We start from the raw sequence: 26,829 nt of genomic DNA, 5'->3' as shown, positions 1-26,829 counted from the left end.
GTGATCCCAAGTCAGTGTTAAAGTTACATATAGGTGAAACGTCTACACAAAAAAATATTCGCTGTATAAGTGAATGTATAACATTGTAGACCCGTGCATGCGCTGTGGCACTAAAAATGATAAAGAAATAAAGAAGCGTGCCGGTCAGGTCGTAATTGTAATACAGGCAAAAATAAACCAGATTGCCTAGGTATCTGTGAGAGCAACACAAAGGAACACATTTGCATTAATAAACAGGATAACAATATTGAAAGTAGTTGAACAGGACGGTGAGCCGTAGTTGGCAGCGCATGTACAAATAGTCCTAATGGCCAAGTAAAAGCACGTGCATTAGTAAACACAGGTGGTTTGAACATGCCAGTAAGCCGTAGGTAAGAGTGCAGGTGTGAATAGTCCTAACGGCAAAGTTGTGGGGTGAAAATAATACAAGTGACGAACTCGCAGCTCGAAAGAACTTACTGAAATGTGCTTATGGGGTACAGTGATTTTCTGGCGTGAATGCATCATGCAATCTTGGATGATTTTAAATACCCATAACAGTAAATAGATTATACTATGACAAAATGCTCCTCCGAGCCCTGGACAGCACCCGTGAAGGATCCCTGACTCATCATTTCATAAAAATCAAAGATTCATACAATCTCGAAAGTGTGTTAGATGGCATGACTCCGGTGCTAACCAGAAAACTATTCCTGCAATGGAGGTACGGGACTCTTCCGCTGGGCTCTTTTACCGCAGGTTGGTCCGGTCGGGCGGCTGCGGAGATGTGCCCTGCATGTGCACACACAAAAGAGAACGATGTGCACATGGTTTTTTTCTGCCAAGCCTATCAGAAAAGCAGGAAATATTGGCTTGTCCCCCTTCTTAAAAAATGGGGTTCAGAACATTCTTACCAGCATACAGAGTTTTAAAGACTGATTTATCCCCACCAATCGTGTTTGCTCTGGCAAAATTCCTATCTGCAATGTGGTATGCCCACGCCCGATTGATAAAGAGGGCGACAGACTCTGGATAGACCTTTCTAATCTTTTCTTAAATTTTAATGTATTATTTATCAATGAAACGATGATAACTTTGATCTTTTAAATTTGATGTGATAAATCTGTATAACTTTTATGATCACGTGATCGAAATAAAGTTTTGGAAAGAAAGAAATAGATTATGGGATAAAGAGCGAAGGTCAGTGACCATCTTTGACTATCTTGAGTATAATCAAAGGTATATCTATCCCTTTCTACTCTGTGACAAGAACATAACAGTAAGTAAATAGAGCCATCAAGGCTTCTTAGGCAAATAAACATAATGTAAACAAACCACTGAATATAAAACTGGAAACCATATTTGTTTTCCATATAACTGTGGCCATCTTGTAACGTGCCATATAAATGTACGTACAAGCGCATTCTGTACCAAAAAAGAATGAATGCGGCGGCCATCTTAGAATAGTTCAAAGATATATCATTATTACATACAGATCAACCCAGTGTTATGGAACTAAGAATACTAGGATGTTACAAAAAAAAATACATCCAGGGTAATCGGCATGTTTACCCAGTCCAAATGTATTATACAGAAACAATACCAATCAAGAAGTCCAAAAATACATATAAAACCTACAAAATAGGCACAAATAAGGTATGGCTGGCAGAGAGCAGAGCCCACAGTACAAGGAAACCCACCCACAACAGTGGTACATGGTTGCCTAAAAAGTACTGGAGTTCATTGTCAATATCAAGCCTTGCTCAACAGTTTTACGTTTTATAATCCATGTCGCTTCATGCGTCTTAGTTTGAGTTCACTGTTGCCACCCCATACATCGTTCTTAATATGGTCAATCCCAGGAATTCTAAAATTCTGCTGAGCCTTGAGCCCCACATTCTGATGCATGGAGAACAAGCGGATACTTGTTGTCATTCTGTTTTAAAGCTCTAAAGTGTTCTGAAGTGCGTCCACGCAGTGTTTTAATTGTACTCCCAACATAGACTTTCTTACAATGACACTTTATTACAAAGACCACATATTGTGTCCCACAATCAATGTGAGTGGAGATGACATCATCGCCAGCATTGCCGTAACAGAATCCTAATGTGTTGTCCGTTTCCCATCTGCACACGTTGCAGTGGCCACATCTGTAGAAGCTCTTAATGCATTTTGATGTACATTTTAGGTGATGTACTTTGACGCTAGCTGACTTAACCGCTGCTCAACTATAACCCCTCTTAAAGAATCGGTGTTCAATATCTCGTAATGTCACAGAGGATTCTCCATCTTCACTTCAATTGTGTTGGGCTCTGAGCATTTTCTCAAATGCAATAGCTCTGATTTGTGTGTTGGGGTGAGAACTCGTGGCATGTAAAAGTGAGTTACACAATGTCTTTTTTCTTTACATCCTACCACATATGCTTGTCCCTTATATATAATAATAATAATAATCCACATTTGTAAAGCGCGAACATTCACCCGTAAGGGTCTCTAGGCGCCAGTGGGAAGATTAAGCAAGCTACTGCCCAGAGTCACATGGTGCTGGGCTGATCTGCTGCCGGAGCCGGGGATCGAACCGTGATCCCCAGATTCCAGCGTCAGTCGCCCTGGCCGCTGCGCCACATCTCTAGGAAAACAATGTGAGGATGACTGTACTCAAATGTGAAGGACATATTCCTATCACTAGAATTCAAATGCATCAAAAATCAATTCAACATAGCGATGTCCCCTTTCCAGATCATCAGATATTCATCTATGTATCTGCCCCAGTAATGAATGTGGTCCCTCCACCTAGCAGCGCCAGGGCCCTAGATCCGTTCCGCCTCAAACCAGCCAATAAAAAGGTTAGCGTAAGACGGAACAAACCTGAAACCATCGACGTGCCTCTAAGTTGTTTGAGCAGTCAACAGTTGTGATACTTAATCTGTCCATGGGCTCCGGCCGTCACTTAAATACAAGACACACAAGGCCATCCGGAAACTCACATCGGGGCCACTTACCCAACTGAGATGCAAATGGGAGGAGGAGTTTGAGAGGTCACTACAGGATAAAGAGTGGGAACGTACCCTAGAATTACCGGAGAAAGTATTTTGAAACTCTTATACATACAATTCTTTATCCTACACCAAACCTACCTGACACCGGCGTGACTTCAGCGCTACTACCAGGAGTCATAGTTTCCTGCCCCCTTTTCCAGGCCCTAGCGCAGCATCTTTACGTGTGTTCTGGGACTTCACAGCACTACTAGGGCGTCACCCATACCACACTGTGTGAGGTCACTGGGCTTCCTGACATTACTACCTGGGAGGCCTGCTCGTCTATCTAATTTCATTATGCAAGTTTCATACTCATTTAAATCTTCCTCTACAACATCCGTCAGATGGTGAAAAACTTCCAGCCCTTTGGACCCAAGGCAATATAAAAGTAAGGCAATTTTCCTTTTTGGAACTAAAAGATGTTCCACAAACTTTTGTATAGCTTTCTAAAACCTTGCTCCATTCGATCAGTGGCTCTCCTGGTGTTGTTAAGAAAAATTGTGGGGCGGTGACATTCTGCATGGTGAGTCAACCCTTACCCCAAAATATTTACAGCAAGCAAGAAATATTACTGTTAAACTAGTGATGACACTCCCTTCACCACCAATTGTCATACACAAAAATGTTTAGAATGTATTATAAGAAGGCATGAAACCAAATCCTGGTTAAACCAAAAACGTATGTTTACCAATTGAAATAAAACACAATCCAGTAAACAGTGTGCGTGTCACTGATGTTAACACCCTCTCACCACATGCCTGTGCTCGCATCAAGATGTGTCACTGCTCTCCTGGACACATCCTCTTAATAAGGCAGATAGTTGCAAGCGTGAGCATGTCACAGTAAGTAGTAACATGCAGATCAATTGCAATAAGGTAGACAGTAGAGCGTGTGAGTGTCACAGTCAGTAGTGACACACAAATGTGCCGGAAAGTGTACAGATCACTGCGTCCTTAGAAACTGAGATCGTGGAAAGTGTGAGTATCACTGCTGTTAGTATACGCAAAGAGAGGTTTTCCAAATCAAAATGATGCCCACGTCACACGCTGACATGGCACCAGATCCCTTGAAGAACGTTGAGTTGAATGCCGGGATTGGCAGGCACAGAAAATAAATGCCAGCACGGTCTGTAGTGTGCTGGCACATAAGACAACTCCAGAAAGACACCGACAATGGCGCTGACGGTAGAATGCCAGTGAGATTTGAAGGATGCCGACTCAGCTCTTGATGCACGCGAACAGGGCCTCACAAATATCAGGACCAGGAGCTCCTCGAGGTACCAGCTCTCAGACCATCGGGGACAGTTGGCGATAAGCTCAAGCAGTTTGTAATAAATGCCACGAGCACAAACACAATTGTAGTTAATGGCAGGCTTACTCGCACAGGGTCATCCAAGTTGGCTCACACTGGTAATGCAAGAAAAAAACCACAAACTTTATTTAGGTGAAGATTTGATTCATTTCAAACTTGAAGTAAGATGCTCCTTCAAGCAAATTTCCGATAAATCCCACTAAATAGGAAACCAGAAGTAGTAGTAGGTTGGCTTAAGTGATTTAAACCTCCTTTATCGCAATGTTCAATAGCACAACAGAATTCCCTTACATCACTCAGGATAAGTAAGGTTGTAGATTTTGTTAAAATGAGGAGACCTTGGAATAATTCCTTCTTCACATGTGAGACGCATCCCATCCATGTCGCCAGTGTAACGAGGTAGCTCCAACATAAAATCCAGGAGTCCCAGGATAGTTGAACTTGTAGTTTATTCCTACACAAATGTCCCATCCATCTTCACCAACTGCTCTTAATCATCTCTCTTACCACAGGCTAGGACTTCACCTACTTCCATCACCATGGTTACCACTAGATGCTGGTTTGTAAATACACCAGCATTTGAGATACCACAGATGTCTTTTTATAGGAGCACTTCTGTATCTACTTTATTGTTTGAGAGCTGTTCTCTCTATCTTGTCATCAAGCTTTATTATGACATGAGTACTTTAAAGAAGAACCTTGAAACAGTCAAAGTGACAAAACACGTGTCTGCCGCCTTTTCTTTTCATTTGCACTTTAAGGATTGATGAAATTGGAAGAAACTTGAAAATAAAACGAGTTCTAATTACTTAAATGCCTTGAAATCTATTCTTGGACTTGTAGACTATCTGAACAAAAGTTATTTGTGTGCGTGGGTATTGTTGTTTTGAAGTTTTTCCACTCTGGAGTTTCTGTTCCAGGGCTGGCATTTCACTCTTAGTTGCAGAGTGATCATAATATATGAGCACCAACCCTTGGACATTCTTCAAATTGTAAATAAAGGTATCTCCCACTTACTTTTGTCTCTACTTAGATATGCAAACTTATGGGATAGCCACCACTGTGTTTTTTTTATATCTAGAAAAGAACGTCCACAGATCTTAAGATGAACAAAGACCATGTTGTTCAGTGAGTTCCAAAAATATTTAAAAGCATTTTCTGCCTCGTGACACTCCATCTAGTTGTACATCCTATGACATATAGTTAGTGTGCGCAGGTTCCAATAGAGAAGAATTTTAAGTAATTAAATACTAAGGCAACTATGATAACAAACTATTTGAACAAAAGTTTACTCTCGCACAGAACAGCTGGAGAGAGATTGGATGTTGGTTGTAAAGTGATGTAAGATGATAGGACTGGCGGTGGTAAAACACTGTTGGTGGTGTTCATTGTAGTACTCAGGAAGCATATTTGCCTGTTTCTCTGTCTCACCATCTTTGGCTGCAAAGATGTCATATTGTTTGCCCTGTTCTTTTACCACCTTTCGTCAACCTTCATGCCACTTCAGTCACTCAACACTGGAGGTGTTTTCTTGGCAGCCGGGGCTAACATTGTGAACCAGATGGATGGGTGGTGCCAGCTTGGTGCTCTGAAAGGTTCTTACCAGCTCATTGTTTAGTTTCTACTCTTTTGGGTAGAATAGACTAGACATAACCTCTTTAGTTTTTGAGGATTTCTTTTGCTTGTTTTTGGTGAAGAGCTGGTGACGCGTTTGTTGCTTGAGAACCATGATGGCAAAGGCCATTTTGTTTTTGGGTGCCCTTGTAATTGATCTACAAGTCTAGATCTACAAGTGTCTGCACCATTCCATCGATGAAGCCAAACATTCCACTGATCCAGAGGGCAGTCGTTGCTTATTAGCGTGCTGTCTATTGCCACAAGCAGTTTTCAGTTCGGCAGGGAATCGAGCAATGCCGTAAACGCTTTAACCAATAATCATACCCAAAGCAAAGCTTGAGAAGTGGCCTTCAGCTTGACATTACATGAGGGAAATCTTGACTTATATTTGGTGCATTTCAAGGTTCTGCAGGACGTATGAACTGTTCTGAACTAGGAACCCCTGGTGCATTTGCCTAAGTGGTGGCGGGGAGTTTGAAAATCCCACAGGAGATCTTCTAAACAGCAAGCCCTGTGTCTTGGCTCATCAGATAGCTGCATAGAACCTTGTTGACAAAATGCTGTCTTGACTGTCTCCTCCTGTTGGGTGGGTCAAAGCAATCCTAACAGAGCTTGGAGAAGATCTTGATACTGATCCAAGGTTCCGCTCATCTGCTCTCTGGGCAGTCGGCCATCCCCACTCCCTGATCATAAATAGTGCTCTCTCTGGGGATTCCTAAAGACTCTGGCAACCATCCCATATTTGGAGACTGCCCCAGTTCATAGACGTTTATGGGTGGTCTGCAAACGCTACTAATCTTGATTCAGCAAACTTACTTTTAAGAATATTTGTTTGTTTGAAAACAACTGTAAGCAGTCACGTATTTTATTAATATTGTAAGAGATCCAAGATTTAGCACTGCAGGGATGCTGCCACTCTCTTATCTATATTTAATCTGGCCAGCGAGTTGTGAGTTAGTTCTGTGCTAGGACACTTTCTTAACATTTTCATAGTCAGGCAAGAGCTGTGCAGATTGTTCCATTTTTTGTTTATTAAGAAGGGCACATGTTGCTTGGCTTGCAGTCTTCACAAATTTACATGTGGGTCTGGCAAAGGTGGACAGAGCATGATCCTTAGCTAAGGTCAGCAATACAAACCGGGTCTGGAACCCACAACAGAGCCGCATTGTTAAGCCTTACTACATGCCAGACTAGGTGCGAATATCGACAGCTGTTCTACCTGGAGAGAGAAAAATGCAGCAGACTTCTGGCATGGCTATCGAAGCGGCAACGCCCACCCCCACTCATACTAGGGAGAGGATGTGGCACAGCGGGCAGAGCTACCAACTGGGGATCTGGGTTTGCATCTCTTCGTCGGCTCAACATCTCATGATTCTGGGCAAATCACTTAATCTCCCCTTGCCCACGGACCACGTTTGGATACCCTCACGAGTGATAAGCTGTGCTATATGAATCTCTAAATTAAATACTGACTCTCAGACTCCCCGATGGGGTAGAAGCCACCACCCTGGCGGGTATTAACTCCCTGCTGCAAAATCATTTGGCGACAGTTTATAAGGGGGGCACGCTGGTTGACCCGACTGAAATTGGGAGGTTTTTAGATGACTTGCTACTTCGGCACCATACTGAGGCACAGAGTGAAGGTCTTGGGGAGGCTCTCAGACTAGAGGACCTTTAGGAAGCTGTGCAGAGAGTGTTATGTTAGGGTTTTTTTATATAGCGCTCGAATCACCCGTGAGCATCTCGGTGCTTCACCTAGCAAATACACTGAGAACTATGAAGAAAGGATGGGGTTAGAACAAGAATGTTTTCAGGTGTTTTCTGAAAATCAGATAGGAAGTACATTTCCGCAAGGGTAAAGGGAGCGGATTCCAGTCTTATGGGGCGACATAGGAAAATGCTCTGCCACCGGTACGAACAAGGCGAATATGTGGAATCTTCAATAGAGCTAGGGAGTTGGACCGAAGGTTGCAACCCAAGATCTGTTGGAAAAGCAACCTTTGAAGGTACTTGGGACCCCTGTCTTGCACAGCTTTAAACGTCAGACAGCAGATTTTAAAGAAGGAACGTTTTTTTATTGGGAGCCGGTGTAGTTCCTTCAATAGGGGAAGTGATGGGGAGCCGAGCGGACAATTTAGTGTCATCCTGGCAGCCGTGTTCTGAATAACTTGTAATCTGGCCAATAGTGTCTCACCCACTTCAGCCAGTAAGGCATTGCCGTAGTCAAGACGGCTGATTACCAGCGCCTGGACCACGGTTCTGCGATGGCTCTCTGGCAGAAAAGGAATTATTCTGCGCAGAAGACTTAGGCTGTAATAACAGGAGCTCACTGTGGCTGAGATGTGGTCCTTCATGGTAAGAGCTAGATCTATTTTTAGGCACAAGTTTTTTACTGATGAAGCTGGAACAGGTGGTCGTCCCAAAAGGTCCGGCCACCACTCCTCTGTCCAAAAGGATGCTGCTTTGCCCATAAGCATCAACTCCGTTGCCCATAAGCATCAGCTCCGTTTTCCCAGGATTCAACGGTAGGCGATTTTCGGTCATCCGTATAGAGATGGCCAACATGCCCTCAGAGAAACGCAGTTTCTCCTCTTGAGGATTTGAACCAATTTGGGAATAGAAGCTGAGTGTCGTCAGCATATGAAATAATTTCAAACCCAAATGGTTCAACAATAGAGGCCAGTGGGGCCATATACATATTAAAGAGCATAGGGCTCAGACATGAGCCCTGGGGTACCCCTTTATCTAACGGATATTTTTTTGACAGGTAAGGCCAAGCATGATGGTTTGCCATCGATCTGTCAGAAAATCATTAAGCCATTTTAAGGCCATTCCTCGTATGCCACAGGCATGTAATCTCTCCGCAAGCATTCCATGGTCGATGGTTTTGAATGCTGCGGAAAGATCGAGGAGGATCAGAACCATTGAACCACCAGCATCTAGGGTCCGTCTCATAGAGTCGGTTACAGCGAGAATAGCTGTCTCGGTGCTAAAGCCTGGGCGAAATCCAGATTGAGATGAATGAAGGATATTATTCGCTTCCAGGTAAGAACTTAGTTGTCTGTTCACTGATGTTTCTAATAGCTTACCGAGCAGGGGCAGCAATGATAGAGGTATATAGTTACTGAGCACCTGGAGGTCCGCAGTAGCTTTCTTTAGGATCGGGCGAACATAGGCTTCTTTCAATACTGCGGGGATACTGCCCGATTGAATCGAACAGTTAAATATTTCTGCGATGTCCCGCGCACAGCTGAAGGGAAGAAGGGCCATGATTTTAGGAGGGCAAAGGTCCCTTGGCGAGGCCGATTTTGCCGATAGCAGAAGATTCTCTATCTCGTCCGGCAGGATGATGTTAAACTGGTCGAGACACCAAGCAGATGATGTAACCTCTCCTCCTCAGGACTAATAGTAACATCTATATTATCTGCCGTCGTGGTAGGGAAGTTTGCATAAATTAATGCGATTTTATTCTGAAAAAATTCCGCTTTTGAGTCGCAGACTATCTGCGACTCCACTGGTGATTCCTTACAGGCTTGAGGTGCCACAAAGTCTTTGACTATATTGAACAGAGCTTTGGAAGAGTTGGTCGCTTGTTCAATTTGATTTAAGATATATGTCCGTCTTGCCGTCTTTATATATTGATGATAATTGGCGAGTGCCAGTTTATAGATATGCCTATCTTGAGGACTTTTTGTACTTCTCCAACGTCTTTCCAGGCGCTTGCAACTGGATTTATCATTTTTCAATTCCCCCGAGTACCAGGTGGCAGATGGTCGTTGCTGAGTTGTGCTAAGATTAGATTGGGGGATAACTAAGTCAAATGATGTTGTCAGCTTAGAATTGAAATTGTCCAACCTGTCAGTGACGTTTTCATCAGTATTGTCTTTTTTTATTTTTATTTTCTTCCCTATGTCGTAACATAGCCACATTAAAAGACTCCAAAGTGAGTTTATGCCACGGTCTGCCTCGTTGTTTCTTTTCCTGTTGTGGATAATCGGAAGAAATAGGGGCAGTCTGGTATTTATCAGTGAACATAATCATGAAATGATCCATATTGGTGAAAATTAGGTCCAGCATATGCCCCCCCTGATGTGTAGGGCCCTCGACCTTTTGGACTAGGCCAATATGGTTGAGGCTGGAGACCAATTTATTCACTTCAGGGTTTGCGATATCTTCACCATGAAAGTTAAAATCGCCAAGTATAATAAACTTTGTAGCGGCGAGGACTTGCATGGCAATAAGTTCGATCAAATAATTAGCAAAATTTGCTTTTGGGCCTGGTGGCCGGTAAATTAAAGCACCGTTCCAGACCTCCGAGGGGGACCTGGTGATTTTAAAAATCCCTAGTTCTAGGGTATCGTTAGTTATGGAGGACTTATGGAGGACTTATGGATGATTTTTAAAGACAATGGCGATACCGCCTCCAACTTTACCCACTCTATCCAGATGAATGATTTTGTATCCCGAATAGCCAAGTAGATCGTGGGGAGATTAGTAGATGTCATCCAAGTTTCAGTGATGAAACCGAGATCGGGGGAAGGAGGGACAATCATGTCCCAGACCTCTACCGAATGTTTAGTTAATGAGCGTACGTTGCATAAAATGTGTTTTGGGGAATTAGGAGACCGGGGGGGTTTATTAAGTGAACCATACCACTCTTTAGTGTTCGCGAGTGTGTGGAAGTTGCAGGTGCTGCAAGCTACTGGGCCTTCAAGGGCTGCCGGGAACATTATAGAGCAGCAGATACTACGCACGGAGTCTCTGATCGCTCTAGCTCTGAAGTCATGTAACACAGAACCAGAATATGTTAGCCGGGTGGCACCTGGGGCAAGGGGGCTATTTTGTGCAGGGCTTCTAGTCTCTGGGCTCGTCCATGCGCGTCCGCCCTGTCGGTGTCATAAATAGTGGGAGAGGAGGAGCAGCTGGAGGTAGGCGCGTGCGCGCTGGCGGTGCAATTTATCTCCTCCCAGCAAAACAACTAGCCCGCAGACTGTGTGTCCCCCCAAGATTGCGGCACCAGAAAGGAGTCAGTGTCCTTCCCCGATCCCTCGATCAGCGCCTAATCAGCTGAGAGGGTAGGGGTAATGCTACGGTTTAAAAATGTAAAAGTACAAGGTACAAAGTGCAGTTTTTTAAAAACACAGCAAAGTGATAGCTTCGGTGGTGATAATTCCCGGCTTCCACCTCAGGAATTCGCTAGAGAAGTGGCGCAGTGCAAAGCCCTGGGCTTCCAGTGGAATACTACCAGACGTTCACTGACCCCCGGTAGCCACACTTGCAGTGGACCCTCCAGGAATCCAGGCGTGCTGGTGTCCTGCTGTCGTCCATGCGGGAGGCTCAGAATGTCTTGCTTCCAAAGCTAGGCAATGATGCACTTGACCGTGGTTCGTGACGTCCCCTATCCGTGCTGGGCATGGGCACAAAAATACTGGCAAAGGCCCTGCCGATGTATCTGGGCCATGTAGTGACCCATGTGGTCCATTCCATGAGGACCAATGTGGTTTTATGCCGGGCAGAGGCACACATATGAATTTGCGACAGCTTTCCCATGTAAATCACTTGGTGGTAGGTGTTGCAACGCCGGTGGCAGCTGTCGCCTTAGATATCAAAACAGTGTTCAATACCCTAAGCTGGGATTACCTCTGGGAAGTTTTGGGGAGTATGGAACTGGGCTAGGTGTTAATTTCTTGGGTATGACTGCTTTACAGCCAACCAATGGCACGTGTCCTCCGCTGGAACGTAGTCTCTGAGGGTATTCATATAGAGAGGGGCGTGAGGCAGGGGTGCCTGCTGTCCCCGCTCCTTTTCACCCTGGCAATGGCCCCCCTGGCTATACTGCTGCGACGGGATATGGCCTGGTCGGGGACACACTCATGTTGTCTCCTTATATGCCTACAAAGCATTACTATATGTTGGCCACCGAAGAGATCGTTACCCTTGCTCTTGGATGCATTGTCCTCCTTTGAGATGGTCTTGGACCTGCGTGTTAACCGCCAGAAGTCGGTTCTCTTCCCGCTGGCAGGAATGGTTGGGGTGGACGCCGCTACTCCGCCTGCAACGGAACTCCGTTGGGAGTGTGACCTCTTTCTATATCTGGGTATATTGTCGCCCATACGGCTGAAGCTAACTAAGCATTAAACATGAGAGCAGTCATGGGTCTAGAGGCCTCCATTCGATTCTGGAACTGCCTTCCCCTCTCTATTATAGGAAGGGTGGCCCTCAGTAAGATCGTCATGATCCTACCTTGCCTCTATGTCCTGCAAAATTCCTTTTGCTGCATTCCGCGCACCACTTTTATGACCTTGAACAGCCATCTGATCTCGCTGGTGTGGGCCGGTGGGCGAAGTAGGGTGAAGCTAGAGGTATTAAAGCCGGATATGGAGTCTAGAGGCCTGGGTCTTCCAAATTTTACCCTCTATTGTTTTTCAAGACTACTGCAGTATGCGGCACAGTGGTGTTCTGAGTTTCTGAATTCTGGAAGTCCCTGCTAGTGGAGTGAGGCAAGGGGGCTGACCTGCTGGGGTGTCTAATGATGAGCTCACATGTGTCTGCTGACTTCCCTGTACACAATACACAAAAATCTCGCACACAGCCCGCGGCATATGGGTGCCTTTTTACAGATGAGCCTGAAGAATCGCCGACATTGCTAATACTGCTTGACCTGGACTCCTCTAGGGAGCTCATTTCACGCATATATATAAAGCCCTGAAAGCGGACCGTAAGGTCGACGTGACGAAGATCTGGGACAGATGGTTGGCAGACCTGCCGTTGCCCATCACAGATTGTGAATGTTTGTGCAGGTCCGGGAGGTTGCCAGCAACGCCCACTTTCAGCTTACACAATTCCATTATTTGCATCGCACCTTTCAGACATCTCAGCGCAAGTATTGTTTTAATGAGGTGCACTCTCTGGTGTCCCCCTGGTGTGGTCTGGAGCCAGCGACGTCTCTCCATATGACTTGGGATTGTGCGAGGCTACAGGTTTATCGGGCAGATATGTTACGAGTGCTGTGGGATGTCGCGGGTATCCAGATCGAGCCGTCGGTTAAGCATTACCTATTGGGCGTTCTTCCGACCCCAAAAACGGGGACAGGAATGCGGCATATGTTTGCCTTACTGGGACTTGTATTGGCCAAACACTGCATTGCAACACTTTAGACCTCCCTACCCCCAGACTGGACAAATGATGGGCTGATTTGAGTGAATGGGGAGTGGACGAGGAGCGACAGCTAACCTTGACCTGCTCTGATGAGAATGTGGAACGAGACCTAAAGATCTGGGGTATGCGCTGGAAGAGGACTTCAATCCACCCTCTTCTAACGAAACCAAGACTGAATCCAGAGGATCCGGCCAACTATTGCCCTGTCTTCAAGCCACCGGTTCCACGGAAATCATTGAGAAATGATGAACACCCAATTAGCTCAGTCAGTTTATTCAGGAAAACAACCTGCTAGATCCAGCTCAATTCGGGTTTAGTCCTGAACACAGTACCGAGACCGATCTGATTATAATTTCCGACGAGCTAAAGACCATCTTAGATAAGGGAGGAGCCGAAGCCCTTGTCCATCTGGGCTTATCAGCGGCTTTTGATACGGTGGACCTCACCATCTTGGTCCAGCGTCTCAAGACACTGGGCATAAAAAGCAGAGCTCTGAAAATGTTTCAAGCTTTTCTATTGGGAAAGGAACACACAGTGATGCTGGACAGCTTCACCATGAACACCTTCTCCCTTCCTTGTGGGTCAGACTAGGGTCCTCACTCAGTCCAACACTTTTAATCTCTGTCACACAGAGCCTCTTTAATTCGATCATCTGTTTTCTCTCTCACCTCCTACGCTAATGACACAAATTGTGTTGTCAGCCTTTAACGATGACAACCACGCAAGCTCTCAGCTACATAATTGCATGAGAGAAGTTGGTGCTTGGATGGGCATTCATTGCCTAAAACTTAACTTGGACAAAGCCAACGTTATCCTCTTTGGGAACAGCTCTCAGTTTTTGACCCCATCTTGTTGGCCCTCAGATATAGGCCCTCTCCCACCGCCAACTACGAAAGCTAAAAGTCTAGGGGTGTTAATTGTTGACAAATTGAACTTCAGTAAACAAGTGAACGCTGTCATCTCCTCCTCCTTTAATACCGTGAGAATAATTACAAAGATTCTCCCGTATATTCCCACCGACACTGGGTAAACCATAATCTCACCAAGAACCATATCTTAAAAAATTGAAGCACTTGCAGAACGCTTTAGCCAGATCACTCCTGGTCCTCCCCAGACATCCATCGGTCACTATGACACTACATGCTCCTTATTGTTGCATTGTTCCCATATGCACCATCCTGTAATGTACCGTACTGTGCAAGCTCTAAATAAAAACAAGTAAAAAGAAAAGGTCAGAATACAAGGAAAGAAACACAGAAACAACCGTGGGGCAGACGTGGGGGAAGGGGCACCTGATCTTCTAAGTTATCCATCATGGTTTCCCGCCAGGTACCGGGTGGGTGTTTCTAGGATATCTTCTTTCGTTTGTTGTTTAACAATTAGAGTGGGGTGTGAATAGATAAGGATGACCATGTATCGAATTAATGGATTTTCTTTTTTTTTTTATAGTTGATTGTTCACTACATAACATACAAAACAATATTATACATCAAACCATTAAATCATTGTTCTAAGGATATTACACAGAAAATAAAACATACGTGTACAAAACCACTTACATTTTATATCGTCATCTCTATATGTTGTAGCATAGGCTGCCAAATTTTCATCCCCAATTGTTTCTTCCGCAGCGATTTCATACGATACAAACTAAATTAAAAATTAAATACATAGTAGAACTTTGCACGCCACATTTCATATGTTGGTGCCTGTTAGACATGTCTGCCCTTTGGGTAGTCCCTCCTAATTATTTATTTATTATGTCCCCTTTTTGCCCCTCAACCTCTTTATTTTTTATGTCCACTGGACTTTTTAGGTGTTGACCTAGGGGTTAGGTGCTCTTTGCCCTCATAGTCTTCTTCCTGAGGCCTAGGTGCCTCCCTGTCTGAAATTACAAGACCCACAAAATGGTGTCCTGCCAACTGCCAACTGCTACCTCAGGGCTTGGGCGATTGGGTAAACAGAGGGGCTCCAGAACTTTCTGGTCCACTCTAGACCCACTGGCCCTAGGCTATATATAGTGGAACGTTGTGCGGCCATTTTGTGTGGAGTACTGGTGTGAGAGGAGGTCAGCTGGAGTCCAGGCATTGGAGTGAGGAGGTGGGCACTCAGCAAGGAGTTGACAGTCCCCTGGGGCTGCTCTCTTTGTTGTCTGACACCCCCCCTCAGCTATAGATCTGACCCGGCGGAACCGTACCCTGAAAAGACTACAGGTTGGGAACTGAAGAGAAACTGCCAGGTGGAGGTGGAGAGGTCAACCTCCAGTAGGGAAGTAAGAAGCCTCTTCGTAATACGTCCCCCAGCAGTGGAAGCGGAGGGCTGACACAATCCTTAATTGGCTGTGGGCTTTGAAAAGCTGACCGGAGGTGCCCTCCCCTCACCTATCTCCTTACCGGGACTTTGCTGCATTATCCTAGCCCGGCGTCTGTGTGGTCTGAGGCGGCGAGTCTGTGGGGGCTCGGAGCGGAAGGGGTGCCGCATTGTGAGGACGAGTCCAACAGCACCTCCTGAAGTGAGCCAGGTGAGGAGGTGGCGGAAGCGCAGGGAGACGGGCTCCTGAGACGCTAGCTGCGGAGGAGTGGGCTGTCATCAGGCCGGTGCCCGGAGGTCTCCTGACAGGGGCAAACCGCAGTGTGGGAGAGCGGAGCTGGAAGGAGAGAGAGAGGCGGGGAGGAGGCGTGACCGGGAGGCGTGTGGCAAGCGAACTGCGCAGGAGCGGAGGTACTTGACTGCCGGGTGCTCAGCTACGAAGCTGGGGCCGACTCCTGCGTGTTGTGCCGCCTTGTGTGTAAGCCTCCTCAGAGGGAAGCCCTTGCCCTGTCCTCCGCCTCTCACAGAGACGTTCGAGGAGGGAAACGCTCGGGTTCAGAGCGTCTCAACAGGTACCAGGAGACGGGTTCTTTTCCCCTGCTTGATCCCCTCGTACTGTCACGTAATTATCCCCCGAGTGTCCACCGTAACCCCTGAAACCGCCTCACAGCAGCGAGATCAACCACTATAAAGTAAGCGTGGTGGTGGGGGGGAGTGAAGGAAGTTGTTGACATTACCGTGGGGAGCCTTCAACATTTAACGAGGGCTGTTGATTCACAGAGAACTGGGGAATCGGCTCAAACGGTGTCAGAAAAGGAAGCAAAGTGAATTATTTCAGCACAAAAACATCCTTGAATAGGGGGAACCAAATCAATATCAGAGTAGCAACAACCGTGTAATTGTGGAACCAGGAGGGAGGTGAACTAGACAAGGAAAGTTGTAATCAGACTGGAATGATGTCATACCTAACTAATTCAATGTGAGATTTTTATGTAACTGAAGTCAGAGGTTCCTTTTTATTGAATCTGGTAATAGCAACATACTAATGGACAGTAATAACGTACTCTTCTTGATTTGAAGGATTAGAATAATAAATGGAGGGAATGTAAATTGTTCATACCCGGGTGAATTGAAAATTGAAGCAGAAAGGTCTTACTAATACCACCCGAGTGGAGTTAAAATAGTGATCCACAGAGTCCAGAATGATGTTGGTGAATAGTAAAACAAGTAATGTAAATGCACTGTATGAATTGTAAATGTGGTCCTAGAGGCGACTAAAAGAAAAACAAGAAACTACCATAAGAGAGTATAAAGCTTTTCTACTTTTATAAAAATTAAGGTGTAGTGTCATTTTTGGATGGATGGACACTGAGTTACTGAGAAGGTGAGACGCAAGCTTAACACATGTACATTTGAGATAGGCCTTCCTACTCCGAGCCAAGCTACCCTATGTGGATTGGTAACCCCAGGTCCAACAGTGCCTCTGATTGAAGCCACATAGAAGCAACAGAAAGTCTAGCGACAGCAGTAGCCATAAATAAAAGATAACGAAGCGGGTAGTAACTCTGAGTAGATTCAGATCCCTACCCCACACCTACTAGCATTATCTCTCTAGAAATACACAGATTAACCGCTGTAATCTGTGATAAAAATTCTGAAATGCTCCTTACAGATTGTCTTAAGGCTAACAATCAAAAAATATATGTACAATGTCGGCTTTCTCCGCCGAACACCTGAAACATTTCCCGTCATGGAACCCACCCCTCCTCATCATTTTCACAGTGGCGTAGTATAAATTAAAGAAAGTTTTGTAATGTTGAGTGCGTAAATTTGCAGTCAGCATCACTTTAGTAGCCATATCAATTGATTGTTGTACATAAAAGTCAGTCTTCCCAAAGCGTTCACTCCACTTTGCTTCCTGCATCACAATATCATCCCGTTGAGTCTCCAACAATATATCATACAATACCTTCAATCTTAGCTCTTTTTATCAGAGCCTCTATTAAATCTTTAGGTATTATAGGCGTGTATCTACAATGTTTAACAATATAGTCACGAATTTGCAAGAATTAAAAAAAATCATTCTGAGGTAGCTTATATTCTTCAGCTAAATCTGCGAAAGAAACAATGATCCCAGCACTATACACGTCTCCTAGGTGTCTTATCCCCTTATCCCTCCAAATAGCCATCTTTCTGTCCCAAAAAAACGAAGGAAATATTTCCGCAGAGTTTAAATGCGTGTAATAACCTGTACGACTTATAGATATAGTTTTACGTATCAGCTTCCACGCCTTATATGCAGCAGCAGCGATTTTGAATCGTGTCCTTTTGAAATAGCTTGGTTCATAAAACTTCAGTAAAGCCTCGCTCGCCCGATTCCCCATCAACATTTGATATATATTGGGAGCTTCAAATGATCGCACTTCAGTCCTGATCACCAAATACTGCATATTCTGCAAAAGACAAACTAAATAATAAAATGTGAAATTCAGCACTCCCCACCCCCCACGTTCGATTAATGGAATTTCAGAGTGCTGAACTTACATTTCCTATTTTATCCATTGATGTGGGAGAGACCAGTTTACCATTGTCTCATGCTTCTTTCTTATATTTGCAGCTAACTGGCATCATATTGAGAACCTGGACCTGTTCTTCTCCAGAGTATCCTTTCCTCGGCCGGGAGAAGCCTTATTACAATTTGCTTTTCAGTTTGTTCATCCAACTAACCATTTTTATGTTAAGATCATTATTTCCCCTTTCCCCCTGAAGTGAGAGGACCTCAATAAAAGAAAATGTATGCGTCTGTCTCCAATTTCCGCTGTCCTGCACTCCATGGCCTGTCTATAGTCTGTTTTCGCTGTCTATATCCTGACCTGTTTTTTGTTGACTTCCTTATTCTTTCAGTTTGTATCTTGGCTGGGGCTTCTGGTCATGTGTTCAGCCTAACTCCTGAGCTGTGCTTGGTTAACCCTTCTCATTGTCCTGACCTTTGCTTGATGACCTCCTGTCTATATTTTCAGCCAGTTGACTACCTTATGCTTGACTGCCCAGCCTCCTCTCCATGTCCTCAGTCTGTTCATGACTGGTGCTTAACTGACTTTGTTTCAGTCTGTCCCGTGGAGAAATATCTATACCCTCAGGCTGGCCCCTCGCCTGTGCTTGTTTCATGTTTATGCTCTCAGCCTGTCCTCAGCTCGGCTTCCCTCCTTCTTGTTCCCAGTCTCTGCCTCGCCTGTGCTTGTTGCCTGTTTTTGCTCTCAGCCTGTCCTCTTCCCTCCTTCTTGTTCCCAGTCTGTGCTTCGCCTGTGCTTGTTGCCTGTTTTTGCTCTCAGCCTGTCCTCTTCCCTCCTTCTTGTTCCCAGTCTCTGCCTCGCCTGTGCTTGTTGCCTGTTTTTGCTCTCAGCCTGTCCTCAGCTCGGCTTCCCTCCTTCTTGTTCCCAGTCTGTGCCTCGCCTGTGCTTGTTGCCTGTTTTTGCTCTCAGCCTGTCCTCAGCTCGGCTTCCCTCCTTCTTGTTCCCAGTCTGTGCCTCGCCTGTGCTTGTTGCCTGTTTTTGCTCTCAGCCTGTTCTCTTCCCTCCTTCTTGTTCCCAGTCTCTGCCTCGCCTGTGCTTGTTGCCTGTTTATGCTCTCAGCCTGTCCTCAGCTCGGCTTCCCTCCTTCTTGTTCCCAGTCTCTGCCTCGCCTGTGCTTGTTGCCTGTTTATGCTCTCAGCCTGTCCTCTTCCCTCCTTCTTGTTCCCAGTCTCTGCCTCGCCTGTGCTTGTTGCCTGTTTTTGCTCTCAGCCTGTCCTCAGCTCGGCTTCCCTCCTTCTTGTTCCCAGTCTCTGCCTCGCCTGTGCTTGTTTCATGTTTATGCTCTCAGCCTGTCCTCAGCTCGGCTTCCCTCCTTCTTGTTCCCAGTCTCTGCCTCGCCTGTGCTTGTTGCCTGTTTTTGCTCTCAGCCTGTCCTCTTCCCTCCTTCTTGTTCCCAGTCTGTGCTTCGCCTGTGCTTGTTGCCTGTTTTTGCTCTCAGCCTGTCCTCTTCCCTCCTTCTTGTTCCCAGTCTCTGCCTCGCCTGTGCTTGTTGCCTGTTTTTGCTCTCAGCCTGTCCTCAGCTCGGCTTCCCTCCTTCTTGTTCCCAGTCTGTGCCTCGCCTGTGCTTGTTGCCTGTTTTTGCTCTCAGCCTGTCCTCAGCTCGGCTTCCCTCCTTCTTGTTCCCAGTCTGTGCCTCGCCTGTGCTTGTTGCCTGTTTTTGCTCTCAGCCTGTTCTCTTCCCTCCTTCTTGTTCCCAGTCTCTGCCTCGCCTGTGCTTGTTGCCTGTTTATGCTCTCAGCCTGTCCTCAGCTCGGCTTCCCTCCTTCTTGTTCCCAGTCTCTGCCTCGCCTGTGCTTGTTGCCTGTTTATGCTCTCAGCCTGTCCTCTTCCCTCCTTCTTGTTCCCAGTCTCTGCCTCGCCTGTGCTTGTTGCCTGTTTTTGCTCTCAGCCTGTCCTCAGCTCGGCTTCCCTCCTTCTTGTTCCCAGTCTCTGCCTCGCCTGTGCTTGTTGCCTGTTTATGCTCTCAGCCTGTCCTCAGCTCGGCTTCCCTCCTTCTTGTTCCCAGTCTCTGCCTCGCCTGTGCTTGTTGCCTGTTTTTGCTCTCAGCCTGTCCTCAGCTCGGCTTCCCTCCTTCTTGTTCCCAGTCTCTGCCTCGCCTGTGCTTGTTGCCTGTTTATGCTCTCAGCCTGTCCTCAGCTCGGCTTCCCTCCTTCTTGTTCCCAGTCTCTGCCTCGCCTGTGCTTGTTGCCTGTTTTTGCTCTCAGCCTGTCCTCAGCTCGGCTTCCCTCCTTCTTGTTCCCAGTCTCTGCCTCGCCTGTGCTTGTTGCCTGTTTATGCTCTCAGCCTGTCCTCAGCTCGGCTTCCCTCCTTCTTGTTCCCAGTCTCTGCCTCGCCTGTGCTTGTTGCCTGTTTTTGCTCTCAGCCTGTCCTCAGCTCGGCTTCCCTCCTTCTTGTTCCCAGTCTCTGCCTCGCCTGTGCTTGTTGCCTGTTTATGCTCTCAGCCTATCCTCAGCTCGGCTTCCCTCCTTCTTGTTCCCAGTCTCTGCCTCGCCTGTGCTTGTTTCAGGTTTATGCTCTCAGCCTGTCCTCTGCTCAGCTCCTTCCTTCTTGTTCCCAGTCTCTGCCTCGCCTGTGCTTGTTGCCTGTTTATGCTCTCAGCCTGTCCTCAGCTCGGCCTCCCTCCTTCTTGTTCCCAGTCTCTGCCTCGCCTGTGCTTGTTGCCTGTTTATGCTCTCAGCCTGTCCTCAGCTCGGCTTCCCTCCTTCTTGTTCCCAGTCTCTGCCTCGCCTGTGCTTGTTGCCTGTTTATGCTCTCAGCCTATCCTCAGCTCGGCTTCCCTCCTTCTTGTTCCCAGTCTCTGCCTCGCCTGTGCTTGTTGCCTGTTTATGCTCTCAGCCTGTCCTCAGCTCGGCTTCCCTCCTTCTTGTTCCCAGTCTCTGCCTCGCCTGTGCTTGTTGCCTGTTTATGCTCTCAGCCTGTCCTCAGCTCGGCTTCCCTCCTTCTTGTTCCCAGTCTCTGCCTCGCCTGTGCTTGTTTCAGGTTTATGCTCTCAGCCTATCCTCAGCTCGGCTTCCCTCCTTCTTGTTCCCAGTCTCTGCCTCGCCTGTGCTTGTTGCCTGTTTTTGCTCTCAGCCTGTCCTCAGCTCGGCTTCCCTCCTTCTTGTTCCCAGTCTCTGCCTCGCCTGTGCTTGTTGCCTGTTTATGCTCTCAGCCTGTCCTCAGCTCGGCTTCCCTCCTTCTTGTTCCCAGTCTCTGCCTCGCCTGTGCTTGTTGCCTGTTTTTGCTCTCAGCCTGTCCTCAGCTCGGCTTCCCTCCTTCTTGTTCCCAGTCTCTGCCTCGCCTGTGCTTGTTGCCTGTTTATGCTCTCAGCCTATCCTCAGCTCGGCTTCCCTCCTTCTTGTTCCCAGTCTCTGCCTCGCCTGTGCTTGTTTCAGGTTTATGCTCTCAGCCTGTCCTCTGCTCAGCTCCTTCCTTCTTGTTCCCAGTCTCTGCCTCGCCTGTGCTTGTTGCCTGTTTATGCTCTCAGCCTGTCCTCAGCTCGGCCTCCCTCCTTCTTGTTCCCAGTCTCTGCCTCGCCTGTGCTTGTTGCCTGTTTATGCTCTCAGCCTGTCCTCAGCTCGGCTTCCCTCCTTCTTGTTCCCAGTCTCTGCCTCGCCTGTGCTTGTTGCCTGTTTATGCTCTCAGCCTATCCTCAGCTCGGCTTCCCTCCTTCTTGTTCCCAGTCTCTGCCTCGCCTGTGCTTGTTGCCTGTTTATGCTCTCAGCCTGTCCTCAGCTCGGCTTCCCTCCTTCTTGTTCCCAGTCTCTGCCTCGCCTGTGCTTGTTGCCTGTTTATGCTCTCAGCCTGTCCTCTGCTCAGCTCCTTCCTTCTTGTTCCCAGTCTCTGCCTCGCCTGTGCTTGTTGCCTGTTTATGCTCTCAGCCTGTCCTCAGCTCGGCTTCCCTCCTTCTTGTTCCCAGTCTCTGCCTCGCCTGTGCTTGTTGCCTGTTTATGCTCTCAGCCTGTCCTCAGCTCGGCTTCCCTCCTTCTTGTTCCCAGTCTGTGCCTCGCCTGTGCTTGTTTCAGGTTTATGCTCTCAGCCTATCCTCAGCTCGGCTTCCCTCCTTCTTGTTCCCAGTCTCTGCCTCGCCTGTGCTTGTTGCCTGTTTATGCTCTCAGCCTGTCCTCTGCTCAGCTCCTTCCTTCTTGTTCCCAGTCTCTGCCTCGCCTGTGCTTGTTGCCTGTTTATGCTCTCAGCCTGTCCTCAGCTCGGCTTCCCTCCTTCTTGTTCCCAGTCTCTGCCTCGCCTGTGCTTGTTTCAGGTTTATGCTCTCAGCCTATCCTCAGCTCGGCTTCCCTCCTTCTTGTTCCCAGTCTCTGCCTCGCCTGTGCTTGTTTCAGGTTTATGCTCTCAGCCTGTCCTCTGCTCAGCTCCTTCCTTCTTGTTCCCAGTCTCTGCCTCGCCTGTGCTTGTTGCCTGTTTATGCTCTCAGCCTGTCCTCAGCTCGGCCTCCCTCCTTCTTGTTCCCAGTCTCTGCCTCGCCTGTGCTTGTTGCCTGTTTATGCTCTCAGCCTGTCCTCAGCTCGGCTTCCCTCCTTCTTGTTCCCAGTCTCTGCCTCGCCTGTGCTTGTTGCCTGTTTATGCTCTCAGCCTATCCTCAGCTCGGCTTCCCTCCTTCTTGTTCCCAGTCTCTGCCTCGCCTGTGCTTGTTGCCTGTTTATGCTCTCAGCCTGTCCTCAGCTCGGCTTCCCTCCTTCTTGTTCCCAGTCTCTGCCTCGCCTGTGCTTGTTGCCTGTTTATGCTCTCAGCCTGTCCTCTGCTCAGCTCCTTCCTTCTTGTTCCCAGTCTCTGCCTCGCCTGTGCTTGTTGCCTGTTTATGCTCTCAGCCTGTCCTCAGCTCGGCTTCCCTCCTTCTTGTTCCCAGTCTCTGCCTCGCCTGTGCTTGTTGCCTGTTTATGCTCTCAGCCTGTCCTCAGCTCGGCTTCCCTCCTTCTTGTTCCCAGTCTGTGCCTCGCCTGTGCTTGTTTCAGGTTTATGCTCTCAGCCTATCCTCAGCTCGGCTTCCCTCCTTCTTGTTCCCAGTCTCTGCCTCGCCTGTGCTTGTTGCCTGTTTATGCTCTCAGCCTGTCCTCAGCTCGGCTTCCCTCCTTCTTGTTCCCAGTCTCTGCCTCGCCTGTGCTTGTTGCCTGTTTATGCTCTCAGCCTGTCCTCTGCTCAGCTCCTTCCTTCTTGTTCCCAGTCTCTGCCTCGCCTGTGCTTGTTGCCTGTTTATGCTCTCAGCCTGTCCTCAGCTCGGCTTCCCTCCTTCTTGTTCCCAGTCTCTGCCTCGCCTGTGCTTGTTGCCTGTTTATGCTCTCAGCCTGTCCTCAGCTCGGCTTCCCTCCTTCTTGTTCCCAGTCTGTGCCTCGCCTGTGCTTGTTTCAGGTTTATGCTCTCAGCCTATCCTCAGCTCGGCTTCCCTCCTTCTTGTTCCCAGTCTCTGCCTCGCCTGTGCTTGTTGCCTGTTTATGCTCTCAGCCTGTCCTCTGCTCAGCTCCTTCCTTCTTGTTCCCAGTCTCTGCCTCGCCTGTGCTTGTTGCCTGTTTATGCTCTCAGCCTGTCCTCAGCTCGGCTTCCCTCCTTCTTGTTCCCAGTCTCTGCCTCGCCTGTGCTTGTTTCAGGTTTATGCTCTCAGCCTATCCTCAGCTCGGCTTCCCTCCTTCTTGTTCCCAGTCTCTGCCTCGCCTGTGCTTGTTTCAGGTTTATGCTCTCAGCCTGTCCTCTGCTCAGCTCCTTCCTTCTTGTTCCCAGTCTCTGCCTCTCCCCTCATCCTCATGTGCGTTTCCTTGACTGAAGGCTCCAGGTCTACAATCTTCACCAGAAGAACGGCTTCACCTGCATGCTGCTCAGGGAGATCTTTGAGTTGATGTGAGTAGAAGAGAGCGTCGGCCATGTTTTGTGAGACCCCAGCAGTCAAGAATCAGAAACTCTTGCAGGAGTAATGACCGTCTCACGTGGGATGATAAAGAATTGAATGAGTGAGGGGTGTGGATAGCTCTGTTTGAATACTGAATCGTTGGAATGTTTTTGACTGGAGAACCAGCGGAAAGTGTTCTCAGGAAAGAGTGAGTTCTGTGGGTCCTTTCTGGAGTGAAGGTTTGACCGTGTATGTCTAGCGCATAGAAACCTGCGGCTGCTGGTAGCGCACATGCACCACATTTATTTTATTTTATTTTATTTATTACGTTTTACTTAGTACGAACTTGATCCCGAAGGATATCAGAGCGCTTTACAATTTGAGGGAAATGAAGGTAACAGATCAATACATGAGTCAAATAGGGAATATACGTAGGCAATGAATCAAATAGTGCACACTTAAAACACCAATTATAAACCTGGGGTAGGCGAAGAATGGGCTAGTTGCTGAAACGTAATGACAAAGTGGAGCAAATACAATAGTATATTACAAGAATGACAACCAATCTTGTAGTATGTCCAATGCGATTAGAGCTGACAATCGCTCCTCTTGTTAAGGGAAGAACTTATTCATGAGGAATCTTTTTGCTTCCAGTTTGAAAGCAACCTTGGAAGAGATTCTACGGATTTCCGGTGGAAGAGAGTTGCAAATTTTTGGTGCAGAGCCCAAGAAGGCTCGTTGGCATGTTCTCTTTTTGCGGAAGATCTGGGGTTTCAAGAGGAGGGAATTAGCACTCCTCGACGGTCTACCCCCTCCGGATAGTTCTAACTTTTGCACCAGGTAGCTAGGGGGTTTTGAAGTGGAGGGCTTTGTGCAATAAGCAGGCAATCTTTAGTTGAATTCTAGCTTCGTAGGGCAGCTTGTTTAGAGATTTTAGGACTGGGGAGAGTGGGCATTTCGCTTGGTGCCTGTAATCAATCTGGCCGCAGCGTTCAATGATGCCTTTAGAGGGGCCAACGTGTATTTGGGGAGGCCACATAGCGTTGCACTGCTATAGTCAAGCCTTGGTAAAACAAGCGCTTGGTCCACTTGCTTGAAATCTGCTTGAGGTAGGAAGGGTTTGAGATTCCTGAGTGTTATCAGAAGGTGGTTAGCTCCCTTGCACACATTGCTAATATGAGTCTTCATATTCAGATGTTTGTCCAGGGTGATTCCTAGAGATTTAGCTGAGTCAATAATGCGGAGGGAGCAGTTGACCTGCTGCAGTTTTACAAAGCACTGTTGCCCCACTGTCTGTTAAAGGCTGTGTAAGCACTTTACTGCTTTATTTTCCCACCATGTCTGCTGGAAGCCTGTTCCATTCTTCACTGCTTCTCCATGAACAGGTGTTTTCAAATTCTGCCCCTGAGCCTCCTTCTAGGTTCAGCCTCTCGTCGTGATCTCTGGGTCCAGGAGAGCCCTGGTACTGTGGAGACATCTCCTGTCCTCTGCAGTCTCTCATCAGAGGCGATGGTCTCGGACACAACCCAACCCTTCTCTGCTCCAGCCCAGAGATTTATCTCTTGTTCAGTCTTACCTCATAGGACTTGTGTTCATGCCTGCCTGGTCTTTGCTTGCATGTCTGTGGAGAATCTGTCACCTGTTGTTTTCCAGTGTGACTCTATTATATGCACATGAATTATTTTACTGACCTCTTCTAGCAGTGTCTGTCCTACTAAACAGAGAGTTGAATACAGGTAAACCAAGCATTCACAAAGTGAATAGAGCTCACCTTTGTGCGTTGCCAATGCTTTTGCTGATGCTGTTCATCTTTGGGGAAAAAGGAAACAAATGGTTGTTGCAATAATCAGTGTGAAAAAAGCCCCAATGTGATGATGTATACACACACATGCTTCACCACACGTGTGCCAATTGGCGTCATGGTGCTGTGGTGGCGCTAGCATAATGACATAGTCACGTGCAAGTATCGATTATGGGCGTGCAGATGGCTTTTTTGTTTTTTATTTACCAATGCCCAGTTTGAAGCAGTAACTTAAGAAAATGAATAAAAGATGGTCCAAAGTGCATTCAATGAATGGAGTATCCTGGTAGGTAATTGCAGCCACTGGGCCCTCTTAAAGTGCTAAAAAGAAAGAGAACGACTGGGGGTTAGGGGGCAGATATGATACAGGAGAAGGTTTCCAGGAGCAAATAAAGGTCACAGACTTGCAGGAGAGACGGGCTGGGAAGTTTATTAAAAAAAAAAAGGGTGGGGCGAAACAACAGATCACCCAGAGAGGTGGGAGAGAAACAGAGAGCACTGTGAGCAAGGGTGTAACAGGAGAACCAGAACACACAGGAGAGAATGAGAGCGCAAGAAAACACATGCGCTCCCACAGGAATGCTAAAAGCGAAAGAAAAAAGTAGTTCCCTGAATGTACGCAGTAGATGGATACAAGTTATCCAATCAAAAGTAGTAAGTGTTGCAGGGGAGGGACCAACCCAGGAAGAGGAAGGAAAACCATTAAATAAGACTTACGGCCCAATTACGATGTTGGTAGACACACCACCAGTCCGCAGCTTTCGTGGCAACGCCAATAAGCATGCGGCATCCCAACCGCCATATTATGATATCACCGCAGGGCTGGCGGTGGGCAGTGGTCCCTGGACCGCCAAAGTCATAATTAGGCCCTTAGACAAATGAGACTGACAAGAATTGAAACCAGTGGGAATCAGCGGGCCGACCGAGAGCCCACTGCGAGCACTGGTATTGTCCACAATTGAAAGCTGAATCTGTCTGTAGATGAGGCTTGCAAAGATAGACATTTTCTAAAGAACAGGGTGAAAAGTGCAATTCAGGGCAGAATATCCAAAATGCCCAGAGCAGTAATACAGTTTTCATGTTCATCAACATTGAGTGGCAGAGTGCAGTGAGACAATTTGACAGAAAGTGTAAGATTTCGGATTGCTGAATAGGAACAAAGTTTAGTGTCCATATTTACTCGCAGTGTACAATGGTAATGCTATAAATATGATTGTTACATCTCTT

At 47.1% G+C, this 26,829-nt stretch overlaps 1 protein-coding gene across 3 annotated transcripts in view; it reads left to right on the top strand.

Annotated features, from left to right (window-relative positions):
- Nucleotides 1-26,829, top strand: part of ATG9A (autophagy related 9A) — a 188,155-nt gene that overhangs the window by 40,586 nt on the left and 120,740 nt on the right. For all 3 annotated transcript variants that reach the window (XM_078679150.1, XM_078679151.1, XM_078679149.1), the window contains exons 3-4: nt 18,031-18,074; nt 23,748-23,812. In XM_078679150.1, the coding sequence (XP_078535276.1) occupies nt 18,031-18,074; nt 23,748-23,812 (109 nt within the window). The remainder of the gene's footprint in view (nt 1-18,030; nt 18,075-23,747; nt 23,813-26,829) is intronic.

Source organism: Lissotriton helveticus, chromosome 3_1 (genome assembly GCF_964261635.1).
Source record: "Lissotriton helveticus chromosome 3_1, aLisHel1.1, whole genome shotgun sequence".
NCBI lineage: Eukaryota > Metazoa > Chordata > Amphibia > Caudata > Salamandridae > Lissotriton > Lissotriton helveticus.
This window is presented reverse-complemented; position numbering and strand designations above follow the sequence as displayed.